This window comes from Tuber melanosporum, assembly GCF_000151645.1.
Source record: "Tuber melanosporum whole genome shotgun sequence assembly, scaffold_39, strain Mel28".
Taxonomy (NCBI): Eukaryota; Fungi; Ascomycota; class Pezizomycetes; order Pezizales; family Tuberaceae; genus Tuber; species Tuber melanosporum.
This window is the reverse complement of record NW_003299074.1, coordinates 365,759-381,293: the sequence shown is the minus strand read 5'-3', so window position 1 is coordinate 381,293 and position 15,535 is coordinate 365,759. Positions and strand designations below refer to the sequence as shown.

The 15,535-nt window shown below is 46.6% G+C and overlaps 3 protein-coding genes; all 3 read left to right on the top strand.

Annotated features, from left to right (window-relative positions):
* Nucleotides 1-1,963: 1,963 nt before the first annotated feature.
* On the top strand, nt 1,964-3,310 carry GSTUM_00007738001 (uncharacterized protein; the record flags this gene model as incomplete). XM_002839633.2 has 4 exons in its annotated part: nt 1,964-2,329; nt 2,387-2,692; nt 2,747-2,903; nt 2,970-3,310. 4 exons carry the CDS (start codon nt 1,964-1,966, stop codon nt 3,119-3,121), a joined length of 981 nt encoding a protein of 326 aa, XP_002839679.1. The 3' UTR covers nt 3,122-3,310.
* Nucleotides 3,311-11,981: 8,671 nt separating this feature from the next.
* On the top strand, nt 11,982-13,097 carry GSTUM_00007736001 (uncharacterized protein; the record flags this gene model as incomplete). XM_002839632.2 has 4 exons in its annotated part: nt 11,982-12,284; nt 12,347-12,400; nt 12,458-12,634; nt 12,696-13,097. 4 exons carry the CDS (start codon nt 11,982-11,984, stop codon nt 12,780-12,782), a joined length of 621 nt encoding a protein of 206 aa, XP_002839678.1. The 3' UTR covers nt 12,783-13,097.
* Nucleotides 13,098-13,361: 264 nt separating this feature from the next.
* Nucleotides 13,362-15,448, top strand: GSTUM_00007735001 (uncharacterized protein). XM_002839631.2 has 5 exons: nt 13,362-13,534; nt 13,624-13,809; nt 13,882-14,251; nt 14,307-14,514; nt 14,566-15,448. Exons 1-5 carry the CDS (start codon nt 13,460-13,462, stop codon nt 15,329-15,331), a joined length of 1,605 nt encoding a protein of 534 aa, XP_002839677.1. The 5' UTR covers nt 13,362-13,459; the 3' UTR covers nt 15,332-15,448.
* The last annotated feature ends 87 nt before the right edge of the window (nt 15,449-15,535 follow it).

Here is a 15,535-nt window from a genome sequence, read left to right as displayed (position 1 = left end):
ATGCTCTTCTAGTGTTCTAAAATGACCTCCACAGAGGAGGATGACCACCCCTGTTCGGTACTGTACAGTACTCGTACCATGAATTCATGATCTACCCCTGTACTAGTACAGTACTTGCATGTTCACATAAGATCTTTATCCTTGTTTTGTCTCAAAATCGCAATACTTGTACGGGTACAACCGCCGAGCTGGTACTCGTACAGTACCCATTTTAGAGGTAACGTACTGTATGAACTCGAATAACCGGACCATACAAGTAGGACATTGGGGTTGCCTCTCCTCGTAAGCATACAAGTAGGACATTGGGGTTGCCTCTCCTCGTAAGCATACAAGTAGGACATTGGGGTTGCCTCTCCTCGTAAGGTTTGGCGTTTCCCCCCTTTTTACTCGAGTATTCGTCTAGGAAAGCTGGTCTTTTTGGTGTGTCTCGCCCTTCTTCCCGACATAGCACATGGTCCGTTTATTCTAGTTGCGGGACGGCACCCCCAAATTCCCTCTCTCATCTCCAACGTAGACCTAGTTCTGGAAGGAACAGCGGCCACCAAATGAGGTATCGCGGGATCCGTCACACCTCATTAATCGTTAACTAGTTCGCTGCTGCGCTTAACCTCACCTACTCTACTGGGCAAAGCTTAGTCACGGTGATTGGGAGAGGCGAGAGACGGTTGATTTCAAGGGCTTTTACGCACTAACTAGCACTTGACGGCTCCCGCTGGCTATTGGGGTATCCCTTGCGTGGGAATCTGCCCGGGTGCTGTCGCCCTCACGCCCCCCAAGAGTTGCGTTTCGGCCCCTGCGCCTTCTGTAACTTCTAATGCTCGTTTGTACGGCGGCGCTCAAGTGTTATACAGCCAAGTATAATAGTGAGAGATTTTGTTTGCAAAATCAAGGCTGTTACTTGCCTTATCTCACCGGGACAGTTTTTCTCTGCATCACTGTGGTTGGGTGTGCCTCTAGATTTTGTACTCGTGCAGGTCATAGAGCGGCAAAGCAGGGATTATGTTGATCGACCCATAGACGCAGTGGAAAGAGATATGGCTTTGTAGATGTCAGAAATCCAGACCAGTTGCATTGCTGTTTACTTTCTTTCCTCCAGGGACAGGAATTGGCAATTCTGAAAGGCTACTCTGAGTCTCCAGCAATCCCTATAGGACATGGTCTGTACTAAGCCCAATTTCATGATTCTTACCTCACACTACCCCAACATCCTCCTCCTGTTTGTGGTGTAATCTACCTGACATCTACTCCAAGTTGCTCAGGTCAACCAGGCCTTGTTTTTCCCACAAATACCAACCAACTGCCAACTACCCCATAGGATGTTGCCGATCTGTTTTTTCCGCCCCCAATGGCCATGCGCAAGCACGAGTCCAAATATAGTCATCATTTTGTGAAAGCTGCATGAGCGCTAGTGCGGGCCTGCCCAATACCTTCTCGGTATTTGCTTAAGGTGCGGCGACTCGGGAGTCACAGTTCCAATCCGGCTTTCAGGAAGCGATACTTGTACCGTAGTGGTCTGCATGCTGACAGAATCTTTCTCTGGTCTTCCGCTAGCACGACCTGTTGGCCCATGATAAAGACTCTAGACTGCTGCGCTGGTTGCTTAGTGTGCCAAATTATCACCTTTTGTTTGACGATCTTCAGTACCGATACGTACCTCTCCGTTCATACAGAATATATTTACCGACGAGATGCCTATCTTTATAAACCTGGCTCTCATATTTGTTGCTTTGCTATCAAGTACCTTATACTGGAAGACTTTCCCACTCCTTATCCTGGCATTTCTGCTCACTCTACGGCATGTCCTCGAGCACGAACTTTCACCTGCTGAGCGTAACGCTTGCTTCCTCGCCCTGCTGGTTTTAGGACCCCTCATTGCGCTGCTGACTCCAGCAGTACAGTTGCTGTGCTTTGAAAATAAGAAAGGAAAGGTTTCTGGAGGTATTGAATTACTTTACCAGCCAGAATGCCATGCGGAGCTGGAGTAAGAACAAATCCCTTCCTGCTGAGACATGTGCGCCGGGAACGGAACGCTGACACTTGCAATAGCATTGTGGCTGTTCATGGTCTCGGCTCCAATCCAAAGAGTGCCTGGGTTCATAAGGAGACTGGGAATCATTGGTTAAAGGATTGTTTGGGGACAGATCTCCAGAAGGCGCGGATTTTAGCCTTCAATCACCAGTCAGACTGGGAAGTCAACACACCACGGGAGACCCTAAAGGGTTACGGTAACAAATTGTTAGGCGAACTTGAGAAGGTCAGAGGGGAAGAAGAGAAAAACTGTCCGGTCATATTTATCGGTCATAGCTTTGGTGGGACGATGATTAAGCAAGTGAGTACTGGATGATTCGGTTCAACCATTATAACTAGTATTCTGACTTTCCCAAAGGCCCTTGTAAATGCTATGGAACAGCCAGAAATGAAGGAGATGAAGGATTGTTTCGGGGGTGTGATTTTTCTTGGTACACCGCACGGAGGATCCTCTGCATCACGTATCGCTTCAATTACGGCTTTGGCAACATATTGGCTGGGGTCGAGGGCGGATCTTCTAGACTTCTTGCAGCCTGGCAGTCTGGAGAACTCGGACCTCAATAAACGATATCTGGATGGGTATCCAGAAATAAAACATTGCGACATCTATGAAACCAAAAGTGAAGAATTCATCTTCCACAAAATTCATATCCCAATGGATCCGGTATGAAGTTCTTGCACTGTCGGCTTTTAGGTTACTAATGAGTGTTCCCTATAGGTAGTTAGTAGGGAGAGCGCTGTGCTCGACAGGTCCGGGGGAAAGGTGATGTCCATGGATGTCAAGCATAGAGAGTTAAACAAATTCCAATCAAGCAGTGACGAAAATTATCAGATGGTTAAGAGGGTAATTATTAAGATGTGGGAGGGAATCAAAGGTAAAGCTCATGAGCCATACGACTTTGGGTTATTTCAAGTGATGTTAACACGGACATGTCTTCTAGCCAAGGAGCGCGCCTCGAGTGACAAAGCCGCCGCGAATCATCAAGATTTCCTTACCGCGCCCACTACCGCTCGAGTTCGAAGCACATCATCCTTCCTTGATGGCCCTACAACGGCGGGAGGGTCCCGAGGCGGCTGGAACTGGGGTAGTTGAGAATCTCGCTAGGATGTTGGTTGGAGTTTCCTCTCCTAGTAAGATTTATGATATATTTTGTCTCGGCTGAGGAACTTGGAGGGGAATCTTTACCCCATATTTTTTCCCCTTAATCCAAAGGGGGAAATTCTAGTCGTCCTAGCGTCATTCTCAATTACTCGAGTATTCCAGTTCCTATGGTACGAGTACTCTACTCTAGCACTATGGTATTGGTAGTGAGGCACTGAAAGCAATGCGACCCCAATCCGGTGACAAGAGTACGAGTACTAAGTGCTGGTGTCAATGGCTGTAACAAGTACCAAGCTTATAGTTTTTTTTTGGGGGGGGGACAAAATAAATTTCGTTTTCATCTTTCTTTTTAAAATTCATACAAGGAAGTACATATTAGTTGTTGATAAATATGGGTCTACTACCTGGAATATGTTGGGGAGGGTTCGATGACATCGATCGAGGTTTAGGATGGATGCGGACTCTACGATCCGGGAAGTATCATGTACTGTACTCAGAAATGTGAAAGTGCTATCAGCCCAGAGCAGCTGAGAGAAATGGTAGCCTAGCTTAGTTCCACCGCCGAGGATCAACACGACACAAGTACCCCAAACAAAACGTTTCGTCCAACACGGGTTTTCTTCACCAGGTTTGGCGAAGAATGGGCATTTTCGGCGAGGGCGACCTCTGGGGGGGCTGTCCCGTTGAAAAACAACTGGAACTTCGATATCAGCCTGAAAATTACTTCGGACTCAATCCCCATCGAAGCACAAATAAGAAAAGGCGGGGATTGAGTTCATGGTTTACAATCATATAACCTGGTGTGAAAGTATCATAAGTTAAAAAGGTTTTTATGAGGCTCTACGGAAAATGGTACTTGTATTACAGCAACCATAGATCCCGCATCTAGCCCATCTTCCCCCCACAACTTTTAATGATTTTTAGGAGTTCTGTAAAGTGTTATGTGTTACCCACGAGTTCGATAACGGGGGATGAGATTCTCATAGGCGCTGAAGCTATCCGAGTGGGGGATAAAAATGCATATTTTTGGTGCAAAAGAGGGCATCGGACATGTTGTTTTGTGATCTATCGTAATTAAACCCCTTTATCTAGTACTGATGGCCGAAAGCGTGACTGAAGGCCGGGGAGTCAAGTCTGTCGTTGAGCTTCGAAAGGTTCTTGGAAAAGAAAGTGCAAGTGCCAAAACTGTCTCCCGTGTGGAAAGTCATTGACGCACTTGACGGGTGTACGAAAGGAGAGCGGAATTGGGCCTGCATGGACGAGTTTATATTACTCGCTGGCAATATTAACTCGCCCAGAGTTATTGCCGGTGCCCAGCCTGAGCACGGATCGTGGAGGAGTGGGCTGGCTTGGGAAACGAAGTCTCGTTTCCCAGGCATATATAACCTGTGATTCAACTGGTGCTGAGATCTCACCATATATAAAAAAGCGGTTAGTGCCATCTTTGCGGTTGGTTCCAAAGCGGCAAAAAAAAAAAAAAACTTGGCGCACAGCCGAAAGAGATTAACAGTGAACTACGATAGGGTTACTCGAGGAAGTGAAACATTCATTGAAGTACTGGCAGGTGGAGGTTTGTAAATTCTCATGGTGATGGGGAAACCTTGAACGGGATCGAGGCTACCAATGGGGCCAATGGATAGCGACATCACCTCGACCGGAGGAGGGAAGTCCGCATGTAACAGTGTGACTCACATTTGATGAGAGTTGTGGTTACGGCTTGTTATCTAAGGGCCAAGCACGATTGCCATACTCGTGCTATTGCATATGGGAAAAAAAATCCGCCGGAGCCTCAAGATTTTGGTGGTATGCAATAGCAGTCGTGTTCACAAACGCCAGAAAATTACGAGTTTATTCATCGACAACACTTGTGAGTAACCATAGAATAGGGATGGTTAATTAATCTTTTTTTCTCCAGGGTGTCTTCTCAAATGTGAGACTTTTTCCGGATGAACTTGACAGTGTGGATTTGTTTCATTAGGTGATGACTACATGTTGTCAATTTAAAGTTGAAGGGCTACATATATAGTGCCAGAGAGAGAAGGCCGAGCAAGGGGGAGAAAAGCCTCGCCAGCCCCCACTCGACCCTGCGGGGATGACCCTGTTGTTTTACCCTCTGCTGATAAAGGTCCTCACTGATGGTTCAGTACCGTACGCCCGATTTATTATTCTGTCGCCGATTATTTTCCTAACAAGAGGATTCCCGAGACCGAGTTTTCAACTCTCGAAATATTCCACTACAATCCTTCGCGAGCAAACAGCGAGGTGGCGTCTACTTGCGTAGCCTATCTATCAAATCCCCCAAGGATTGCAAGGGAGCATACAAGAGGCGAGGCCCAAGCAGGTGGTAGTGAGGTGTACAGTACTCGATAACTCCCGAGTCCGAGAGCCAGAATGATCGAGTAAGTGTCAATTTGGTCATTTCCACAGATTTCAAGCTGATAACTGTTGAAGCACCTATATTCTAATTTCCTATCGTACCCTACAACTCGCTGGCCTTTCCAAATTTTTGAATCAGAGGCAACTGTTCACAGGTGCTGGGGGGTGATGAGGTTCTGTCAAGGCGATGACCCGGGCTTTGGCAACTGGGCTCAGGAGCCCGCAGTACCGGACCAAAATTTAAAATTATATTCGGCTTGGAGCTACCAGAGCAGCTGCCCCGCAAACTCCACGTTATTACCTCCGGTGTTCTTACGCAGCTCAGAGAGGAGATACAATAAGAAAGGCAAGTCTTCCATAGCGTTGAGGAATGAAATAGGCGCAACTCTAGTATATATAGATGCCGAGGAAGGTCTTCGAGAGCTGGTTTAGCAACTTGTGGATAACGATGCCGACGTTCAGGCTCTGGATGACAATAGGCAAATGGGATTACACCGCACATCGACAAGGCGTCATATCTCCATATCAAACACCCACTATCAGAGGTGACTGTTAACACGAGGGACATTTATCACCGGACGCCACCACCCCCCGCTAGTGAACACGGGAAAATAGAAGTTGCCCACATTCCCCAAAATGGAGGCGCAGATGTCGCTTCCGGGACTGATTCCAGGAAACCCCCCACAGCCTCATTGGATAAGTAATCCCTATTGCTAGTCGGTATGACATCATACTCGAGTGCAGTGGTTAGCCCCAGGATAATGTGTGGCATTCTAGAACTACTTTGACTATGGTTGTGCGGTTTTTCCTGTTCTAGAACATTGCCCCAAGTGTTTTCAGTATTCACTGCCTCTTAGCATAGATTCCATTCTTCATATATAGCTGTCGATCTCCAAGCGTAGCACACGCTTCCCCCCCCGATCAGTTCATCCACATCGCCCACGACGTGTTATCTCTCCTCGGCTTCTGATATTATCACCATCAGCTCCGAAATCGAACGGTCGTACGGAAATGCTATCCATAATGTTGGAAATATCGAGTGCGCAGCTTGACCGCACTACCGTATCCGTGCTACTTTGCGCTAAACTCAACTGCTCGAAGGGGATATACTCGAGTACAGGGGCTGTGAAGCACCTACTTGAGCTTGGGATTGGAATACGGTACGTGCGGGCAACAGCGCAAAAGAAAATCGGCCCTCGCTCTGCCGCTATTCAAGCAAGTACGGTACGAGTAGAAGTGGCTCGGTTGTTAACTTAAGCTACTTTTAGAAGGCATTCAGGTTAACCTACGTGACCAGTCCAACCGAACTCCACCACCTAAAAGAGTTAGCCCGGTATTGTTGAACAGCTGTCATGCGCTAGCGCCGATGTCATGGTTTTCGACTGTCGCAACCAGGTTGCTTCAATTCAAGCCAGCTGAGAAAGGTCACTATTAATTTGTTGAGATGCTTATAGCCAACAAAGTTCTTGTCGGCAGCATCGGCATCTTTGCATTGGGCAGCATATACTCGAGTAGTGACGAAAAAAAGAACAACAAACCAACTTCTCTAGCCCGGTGCCCGGTCAAATGCGAAAGTGTGGATCGAGACATCACTTCGTCATCAATTTGTTGGGCACCGCAGAGTGGCTGGGACCGTGTTGCGAGATTCTTGATTGAGGCAGGAGCGGACTCTACAGAGAAATGCGATTAAGGGCACATACCAATTCACTTCTCAATACTACCGGTATGCGCTCAACGTACTCGAGTAAGACACCGGAACAGCCCTTACAAAAACATGGATTGGAAAGTGTAGCTGATCGGGGATCTGCAGCCCTTCACTCACCATCATAGCTTCGAGCAAAGAGCGTTTGAATTGTGGAGAGGGCGGCAGCTGCTGACGGAGAAGTGAGGACAAGAGATTCTCAATCATGGACGGCTCTACAATACTCTACCGTCGAAGGCATTAGAACAGCAATCAAGGTGCTATACGTTTCAGGCCGCCCCCCGCCGAGATCAATAATGCCTATGAAACTCCTCTCCACACCGCAGTCGCAAGTACTAGAAGCGACTCGACATACTCATTACCCATAGCTTTAGTATAGGAAGGAGTTGTTAACCTGATAGCCCAAGATGAGAGGAAACGAAAACTAGTTGATTGGGCAAGAGGCTATAACTAGTTCCAATTGGTAGAACGTCTTAGGGATGGTGGAGGGGAGGACTTTTTTACAGCGTGAACTTCGAAGGGAAGAACGCCGAAGAATTTGCAATAGAGAATCTCGCTGAGAATATGTTATCAGGTGTACGGGGCGGACAGTTTGTATACAAATAGATATTATATCACCTGATTGCTGAGGCATACAAATATTGACAGAGTGATCGATAATGATCACGAATACTCGAGCATGATCGAGCAGATCACGAGGGTCCTACTCGAGAATGATCTAATCGTGTCCAGAAGGGGGTCATGTGCATTCATACCAACTGCTTCTTGATGCCGGAACCAACCCCAACACCGAACGCAAGTCGGTGATAACAACAGCGTTGCCGCCTGTTAGAGGTAGCCGCAACCTCCTCCCCCATCCAGTATGTTGTTATGGGATTGTGGGCCGGTCGAGGTCCTTTCGTAATGTTTCCCGCAGTCGTACCTAAATCTATTGTGGCTATCATACTTCCACAGATCAGGACCACCAACCAAAGCCCGCCCTTAACACAGTGTACCCGCAGCTCCAGGAAACAAAGCCCTAATCCAGCTAAGATACTGTCGGGGGAAATTTCTAATTCAGGTCTTTTCTGGTTTGAATAACTTTTGTTGTATCAAGGTGAAGGTTTCTAGGGTTTTGTTATGATGGATGGGATCGTTTGGGAGTTGAGAGAGAGAAAATTTGCTTGTTGTACTTAGAGGATTTCTCCCATCTTTCTTCTCCATAGAGTTTTCAACCACGTACGAACCCACGAAAGAAAACAAGTTTGAACTACGAAATCCGAACACTATCAAAACAAATATACCAGTTAAGTTGGAGTGAATTTAAACAACTCTACGATTTTAGACATAGGAATAAGCCGAAGGACTGTGCTGTTCCAACCTATCATGGATCCTTGTTTGATTTTACACCCTTTTGTTTTCATCTGTCCACTGCTCTATCCAAATCCTCTTCGAACCAACTACGATTACCTTTTACCGATCCAACCGAATATTATTCTTTCAATACTTGTACAGACCAGGCACTGATACCTGCACCCCCGAATTAATGAAATTGCCGCTGCTGACAGCTTAAGATTCAAACACAGCAGTAAGACAACCGGGACACAAACCTTATCTTACCCCGAACCCCTACGGTGCTTACGTTACTCTCTCGCTTCCTCAGTATAGTACCATAATAGCCTGCACCATGTCCGCCCGCTTCCGGGAAAATACTAAGAAGTGGGGCAGCTATCATACAATCGCAGCAGCGCTCCGGTAGCGAGTTTTCAAACTCCAATTTCTGGGGGCTGGGATGGTTAAATAAGTTTTTGGGGCTGGCCCTTCCGGATCAGTTTTAGAAGGACGAATTTACTGCGGGAACGGAGCGGGGTAGGCATTTGTGGATAGGTTCGGGTGTATGCGCGCCTGGGGTATGATAACTGGGGGTCGTTTGGGGACTTACTCTTGGAAGGCGGCTTTCTAATGGAGCGCGATCACACCCTGTCACTCGAGGGTAAGTTCTAGATAGGGGTCGGTTTGTAATGAGGCAGACATTGGCGCACCAAAATCGAGGTTTCCGAGCTACCATCACCCAACCGCCCTGGGCGGAAACATTATGGAGGAAGTTGAAAGGTAATTTACTGCCATAGCATCCAGATTAACAAGAGCGGGGTTCTCTCCCCCCCACGCGCCCCTTAAAGTAGTAAGGTGTCGAATTTCCGTTCCCCAAATGTGCTTATCATGATTTTTGTATGGGGAAGATGTATGATATCGCGACAGAGTTTAACAGGTTCATATGCCCACAACCCCTCCCAGATCCAAATTAATAAAAGCTTAAAATTAACGTACAACTGCCATACATAAGACATGACAAATTTTGTTTAACCTTTGTTTTTTCCGAAGCTGAGTTTGATGTCTGTGGAGATGTAATGGTCCGAAAACCATCAATCCTGGGGTTCTTTCTTATTATCAATCGACATCTCCTGTTCGGACAAGGAGACGAGTGATTTTGAGTGACGACATATTACGATATATGTCGCTCTTATCCCTCCTACTTTAATTTCGCAGCCTTGTGATATCTAGGGCGATATATTCGAAAAGAAGCCGTCTTCGGGCTCTTACCAGACTCCCCCGGATGTCACAAAAACCCCAAATTGCTTTTGTAGCTTGTGACCTATCTAATACTCTTTCTCGTAGCCATTGATCCACAACACTTCATTGGTAATATGATAGTTTGCTGACTTGAAAGATCTGAAATATAGAAGGATTAAATGGAGAGAAGGTGAATGGGATATTAATTTCCCATAGATACCTTCACTCGCCAGTTGCAAGTAGTGATAGTAACAATACACTGTATGAAATACTGCTCTCTCTCCCCCTCGCCAAGATTGCAAAGCTCTGTGACATCCATGCCGTGGAAAAGGTTTCCGAGAAGGCCTCCATAACGGTACAATACATGTACTAGGTTGTAAGGGAGATACTTTTTTAACATATAAAGGATGGGAATTTATAAAAGAGTTTATCTTAATCTCCTTCATATCCTTCTTCAGAAAACTAAATCACCTAAATCCTAGCATTCATACACCCCAACCAGACATAATACTTATCAATCTACATCACCTCATGCTTATCCTCCATAGTCCTGTGATCCTGGTAGTAGTTTGTCTTATTCTTTAAGTTCTTTTAAAAAAATAATGGTCCATCGTACCAGTAACTAAAGGGATATATGTGAACTGTTATCAGTTAAATTATAAAGAATATGCATACTGGTACCTACTCATTCCTAATAGTAATTAGAAAATATAATTAAAAATATATATATATATGTGACACATATTCCAACTATAGCAATATTGGCAGTTTTGTGTACGATGCTGAATCACTAAGGATGAGAATATATAATATTATCAAGGAAATACCTGTTTCATCCAGATTTCAAGAATTGTGAATCTCATACTACTTCACGATCCCTAAAGCTGATAGATAATAAATAAGGTGTGCCAGACATTGCTATATTGTGCAACACCAGTTACTTCGGGCGTAAAAAGGACAAGCAACAATGGCCTTTATCAGGACGCTCCATATCCATCCCAAAAATCCTTCCTCATAACTCCAGGCCCAATCCCTATTTGGGCCCAGGAGGCAATATGAGGCGGAAGAAAAACGGTCAAGGCATGGCGGGCTGAATTTCCTAGCCCATCTCTCTTGCATCCACGATTGGCCGTAGATGCCTTGATTTCATGCTATACACGTGGTTGGTATGAGAAGCATAATGTAAGGTTAGAACTCTTGGACAGTGTTTAACTATTCCGGAAAACGATTTTCTTGGGATAAGGCCCTACTGCAAAGGATACGACAGAGCTTTGGCATTGTCGACTCCAACAATATCTCACTCAACCAGTCCCATTTGGTAAACTCATGGATTTGTTACTATGGTATCTCACATTTTCCATCACTCGGAATATTCCCATGGGCACATGGTTTGGGGGTATAATATCTCAATTGCAATGGCCGTGTCCTGATCCTGAAAATTGAGATGGTCCCGGGCTCTATTCCCAGTACGTCCATACTTTTGTTCCTTTCTCTTCTCTATGTCCTTTATCCCTGGCTATAAGTACCCGAAAGCGTGAAATTTGGACGCGGGAGGAAAACTTCGGGTTAGTTCAGTTAGAAAAGCGCGAAATTAAAAAAGTGCCCGAAAATAGGGCGGGATGTATTCCGTATTGACCCTCAGATACGGTGCTCACAGATTTTTTTATTACCATATGTCTCTTTAATCCCTATTTCCAGGTATCATACTTTCATACTTGCGGCGTTGGGAAAGTTCTGTAGTATCACAAATGGAGCCGTTCAAACACCATTAAATTTTTCACAACAGATATAGGAGAGGAACACATGAGAAAGCATATCTGCACGCTTAAAAGTAGCGGCTTCCCCACGCAGCACCTCGCCGCGCGGCAAATGGAATGAAAGGTTATTATGAGGTAAGACTTAGGTGAAAAAAAATGGTAGCCCTCGCTCTGAGATTGGCAACAACAAAATGTACCATAACTGATATGATATCATACGAGCATCGGACTGTTTTAGCACGCAGGCCCTTCAACCCAAGTTGTGAACCTTCTCGCGCCCGCATTACTCCCTCCGGATGCGCAAAATGTCCTCACCAGCAGAGACCGTACTCTACGCCACAAATACTGTTAGGGAAAATCACCAGCCACAGCCACACCCATATATAATGTCCACCATCCATCTCAGAGTTGAATCCTCATTTTCAAACCAACCAACATCACACACCCTCACTCGCCAATCCCTATAATGGCCCCCTTCAACCTCTCCGCAACCCTTAACGCTTTGAGAATTCTAAAGTCCCCGACACTCCTTTGCCCACATCTCACAATTCCCACCTTCGACCATCTACCTGTCCCTCTTTCCACCGCATTGAATGCAGATATCCGCGCGGTAATCTTGGACAAAGATAACTGCTTCGCCGTGCCACATGCCAAGGAGGTTTACCCGGCTTACAAAGATACGTTTGAGAAGCTAAGAAAGGAATATGGAGATCGGTTATTGATTGTTAGCAATTCGGCAGGAACAGATGATGATGTTGGTCATGTCGAGGTTTGATGTGCCTCCACCTTTTGAATCGGAAAGGGACCTTGGACTGACGTGGAATTGGCTAGGCGGAGGTATTGGAGAAGAATACAGGGGTGAATGTCCTGCGCCATTCTACTAAGGTACTGACCTCTCGGGTGTGGTTTGTGAGAGGTGACATGGGTTGACAAGGTGACTAGAAGCCGGGATGTCATCCCGACATCATGAGGTATTTGACGAGCAAGACGGATGTCAAGAGAGCAGACCAGGTCGCAATTGTGGGGGATCGGCTCTTCACAGATGTTCTTATGGCAAATATGATGGAGTCTTGGGCAGTTTGGGTCAATACGGGAGTGGTAAATTCAGAACGGACTTTTGTATGTTTTTTCTACTCGGATCCAGCATTAAGTGCCGATGTCGCTAATATTGGGAGTTTAGTATGGGCAAACCGAGAGAGGGTTACTGGGTGTCATTAAGTGGGGTGGTGGAAGGGCCCCAGTACCGACCAGGGGTGTTTGGGGGTAGAATGGATGTTTCCCGTGCAGTGCCGTGCTTATGGTGCTGGTGCCCACGAGTTGGCATCCGACCGGGTCCGATACATATCGATTCCGCCGCATCCCTCTGGCTTTGCTGGGAGTTAAGCACCTCTGTTATTCCCGCTTTGCCGTCTATTTCTTCGGGTGGGGGGCGGAGTTGTTGCTGCGTTGTTTGTGTTGTTAGAATTCTCCTGTCTTCTACGAGCGACTAGCGCTCCTAGCTCTCACGAGATCTGCTGGACACTATACTTGTATCATAATATCCCTGGAAAGAGGCATCAATTTAGGCTATCTTCAGATGGGATCCGAGTGGCAAATACCGAGTGATTAAAAGTGACCGAGCTTGACCTCTGTGGCAATAAATTTGGGAGTTTAAATCCGAACATCGGGACGAGACGAGAGCGGTTCGTTTACACTGCCCGCCGGACTCCTCAGAGGTGCTACGATTCCTCTGGCTACAATGCTAAGACAGAGTGACGATCGATGACGCGGCTTGGGGCTGAGCCGCATGACAAAGACGTTGTTGTCCTTAACAATTTCTCCGCCAAACATCCCGATTTTATTTCGGAGCTGCAGTCCAAATCCCTTTTCACTTCGACGAAACAAACAGCAGAAACAGCAAACAACACCCTCCCTCTGACTTGTTTTTTTCTTCGATTTTTCCAAATGCATCGCTGGCTGCAAGCTGGCTTGCTCGCTGCTTTCACGGGCAGTCTTGCGGTTGCAAACGAGTTCCCCCTGGTACGTCTGAACTCCCTCACATATCCCGGGATGTTGGTAGATCTCTCAGGACGAGGAAGAGTACTAATGGATCTGATCCAATGGGACAGAAGAGTGGGGATGAAGAACAGCAATGTTCGGGAATGTATAATAAGAAGGCATGGGGCGGAAATGTCGATCCTGCTATCACAATCAAGTTCACGCCCCATGAGGAGGATCATTCTATCAGTTTCATCATCTTCGAGTGGAGCGATGAAGAGTATCTTGGGCGGTATCCTAGCGAGGACTCTTTCGATGTGTGTTTTCCCTGAGTGACGCTCCAGTTGTTGTGGAGGCGGGGGGCTAATGGTGATCGGAGGGAAATGTAGAAAAAATACATTTGTACCGACGAATCTGTCCGCGCGGAACTCTGCAATTCGACCGATGTCGGCAAATTCATATTAGAGCCGGAAACAAATAGGAGCTCCTCTGGAAGTATAGTCAATATGAAACTCAACCTAAAGGAAGTCAAGCCAATTTTATATCCGATCAAGCGGACGGGATATTACTGTGTTTGGTCAAACGCTTTCTCTCCCGGTGATCTCAAGTATGATGGTGTTGTTACCTTCCAGAACTCTTATGGAGAGCTACCGGCGTCACAAATTGCGAAGTTGCCATTCTACGGAGGTCTTACAATTGTGTATGCGCTTATTAGTGCCCTGTGGGCATTCTTGTACGTGCAGCATCGGAGAGATATCTGTGAGTTTAGTTTTTCTAGGACAGGCAAAAGGAGAAGTGTGCTAATGAAGGACAGTGCCGGTGCAAAACTACATTACGGCGATTTTGATCTTCCTGATGCTGGAAATGCTGATCACTTGGGCATTCTACGACTACATGAATGCTCACGGATCTAACGCTGGCGCTAAGATCTTGATGGTTGTCGTCGCAATTTTGAACGCCATAAGGAACTCATTCTCATTCTTCTTGCTGCTCATTGTGTGCATGGGATATGGTGTCGTGAAGTAAGGGTTCTATTATGGCAGAAAGCGAATCAGCGCTAACTTGATGGAAAGGCCGAGTTTGGGCGCCATGATGAAGTGGGTGCGGATCCTAGCTCTTGCTCATTTCCTCTTTGGCATGGTTTACGCTATTGCCTCGTTGACCATCACACCCGATAATGCCGGCCCTCTTGTCATGCTCGTCATTTTGCCACTTGCCGCAACTCTTACAGCATTCTACATATGGACTCTCAACTCACTCAAACTTACCATGAAGGATTTGCTCGATCGCAAACAGAACGTCAAGTTACTCATGTTCAAGCGCCTCTGGTGGGTGCTCGTTGGGTCCATTATGGTCATCTTTGCATTCTTCTTCCTTAACTCTTTCACCTTTACCCGCCATGGCTCACCGGACTTTGTTCCTACACATTGGAAAACCAGATGGTTTGTCCTTGATGGCTGGCTCAACCTGGTCTACCTTGTCGACCTGTCCGTGATTGCCTATCTTTGGCGCCCAACCGCTAACAATCGCCGATTCGCCATGAGTGACGAATTGGCCCAGGACGACGATGGATTCGAGATCGCAAGTATGGTTGACTCTGAGGAGGGTCGTGACGAAGAGATGGGAATTGGTACTCGTAATGCCGAGGCTTCTAGGCCGTTGCAGCCTGTACAGCTGTCCCCGACAACAAGGCGGTCGTTGGATAGGAGAGATTCAGTAGAAGGCGAGACGATGTTCTCCGTGGGGGAAGATGACCGGTGGACTGGAGATGAAGATGACAGCGATGACGATAATGATGACGAGGAGTCAAAAAAGGGGCTGACGGGGAAGAAGGAATAGATCTCCCTTAACACCAGGGCCGCAAAGGGAGCGAAGGTTCCGTGTTTTCAAGTATTTTCTTATGTTTATGTGTTTTTACTCTATTTCGATTGCTCAAATGTATTATGGTTGGGTGGGCCTCGGGTTGGATGGAGTGAGATGTGATATTAGTTGTGACCTCGAGGCGAGGTTTCTCGCAGGTTTGTGGATTCTAGCACCTACTGT

Excerpts from the sequence above, each read along its gene's own strand:
- GSTUM_00007735001 (XM_002839631.2), top strand. The coding sequence starts at position 13,460 with ATGCATCGCTGGCTGCAAGCTGGCTTGCTCGCTGCTTTCACGGGCAGT. Across the intron at positions 13,810-13,881 it reads CTAGCGAGGACTCTTTCGAT|AAAAAATACATTTGTACCGA; the intron begins GTGTGTTTTCCC and ends AGGGAAATGTAG. Across the intron at positions 14,515-14,565 it reads ATGGGATATGGTGTCGTGAA|GCCGAGTTTGGGCGCCATGA; the intron begins GTAAGGGTTCTA and ends CTTGATGGAAAG.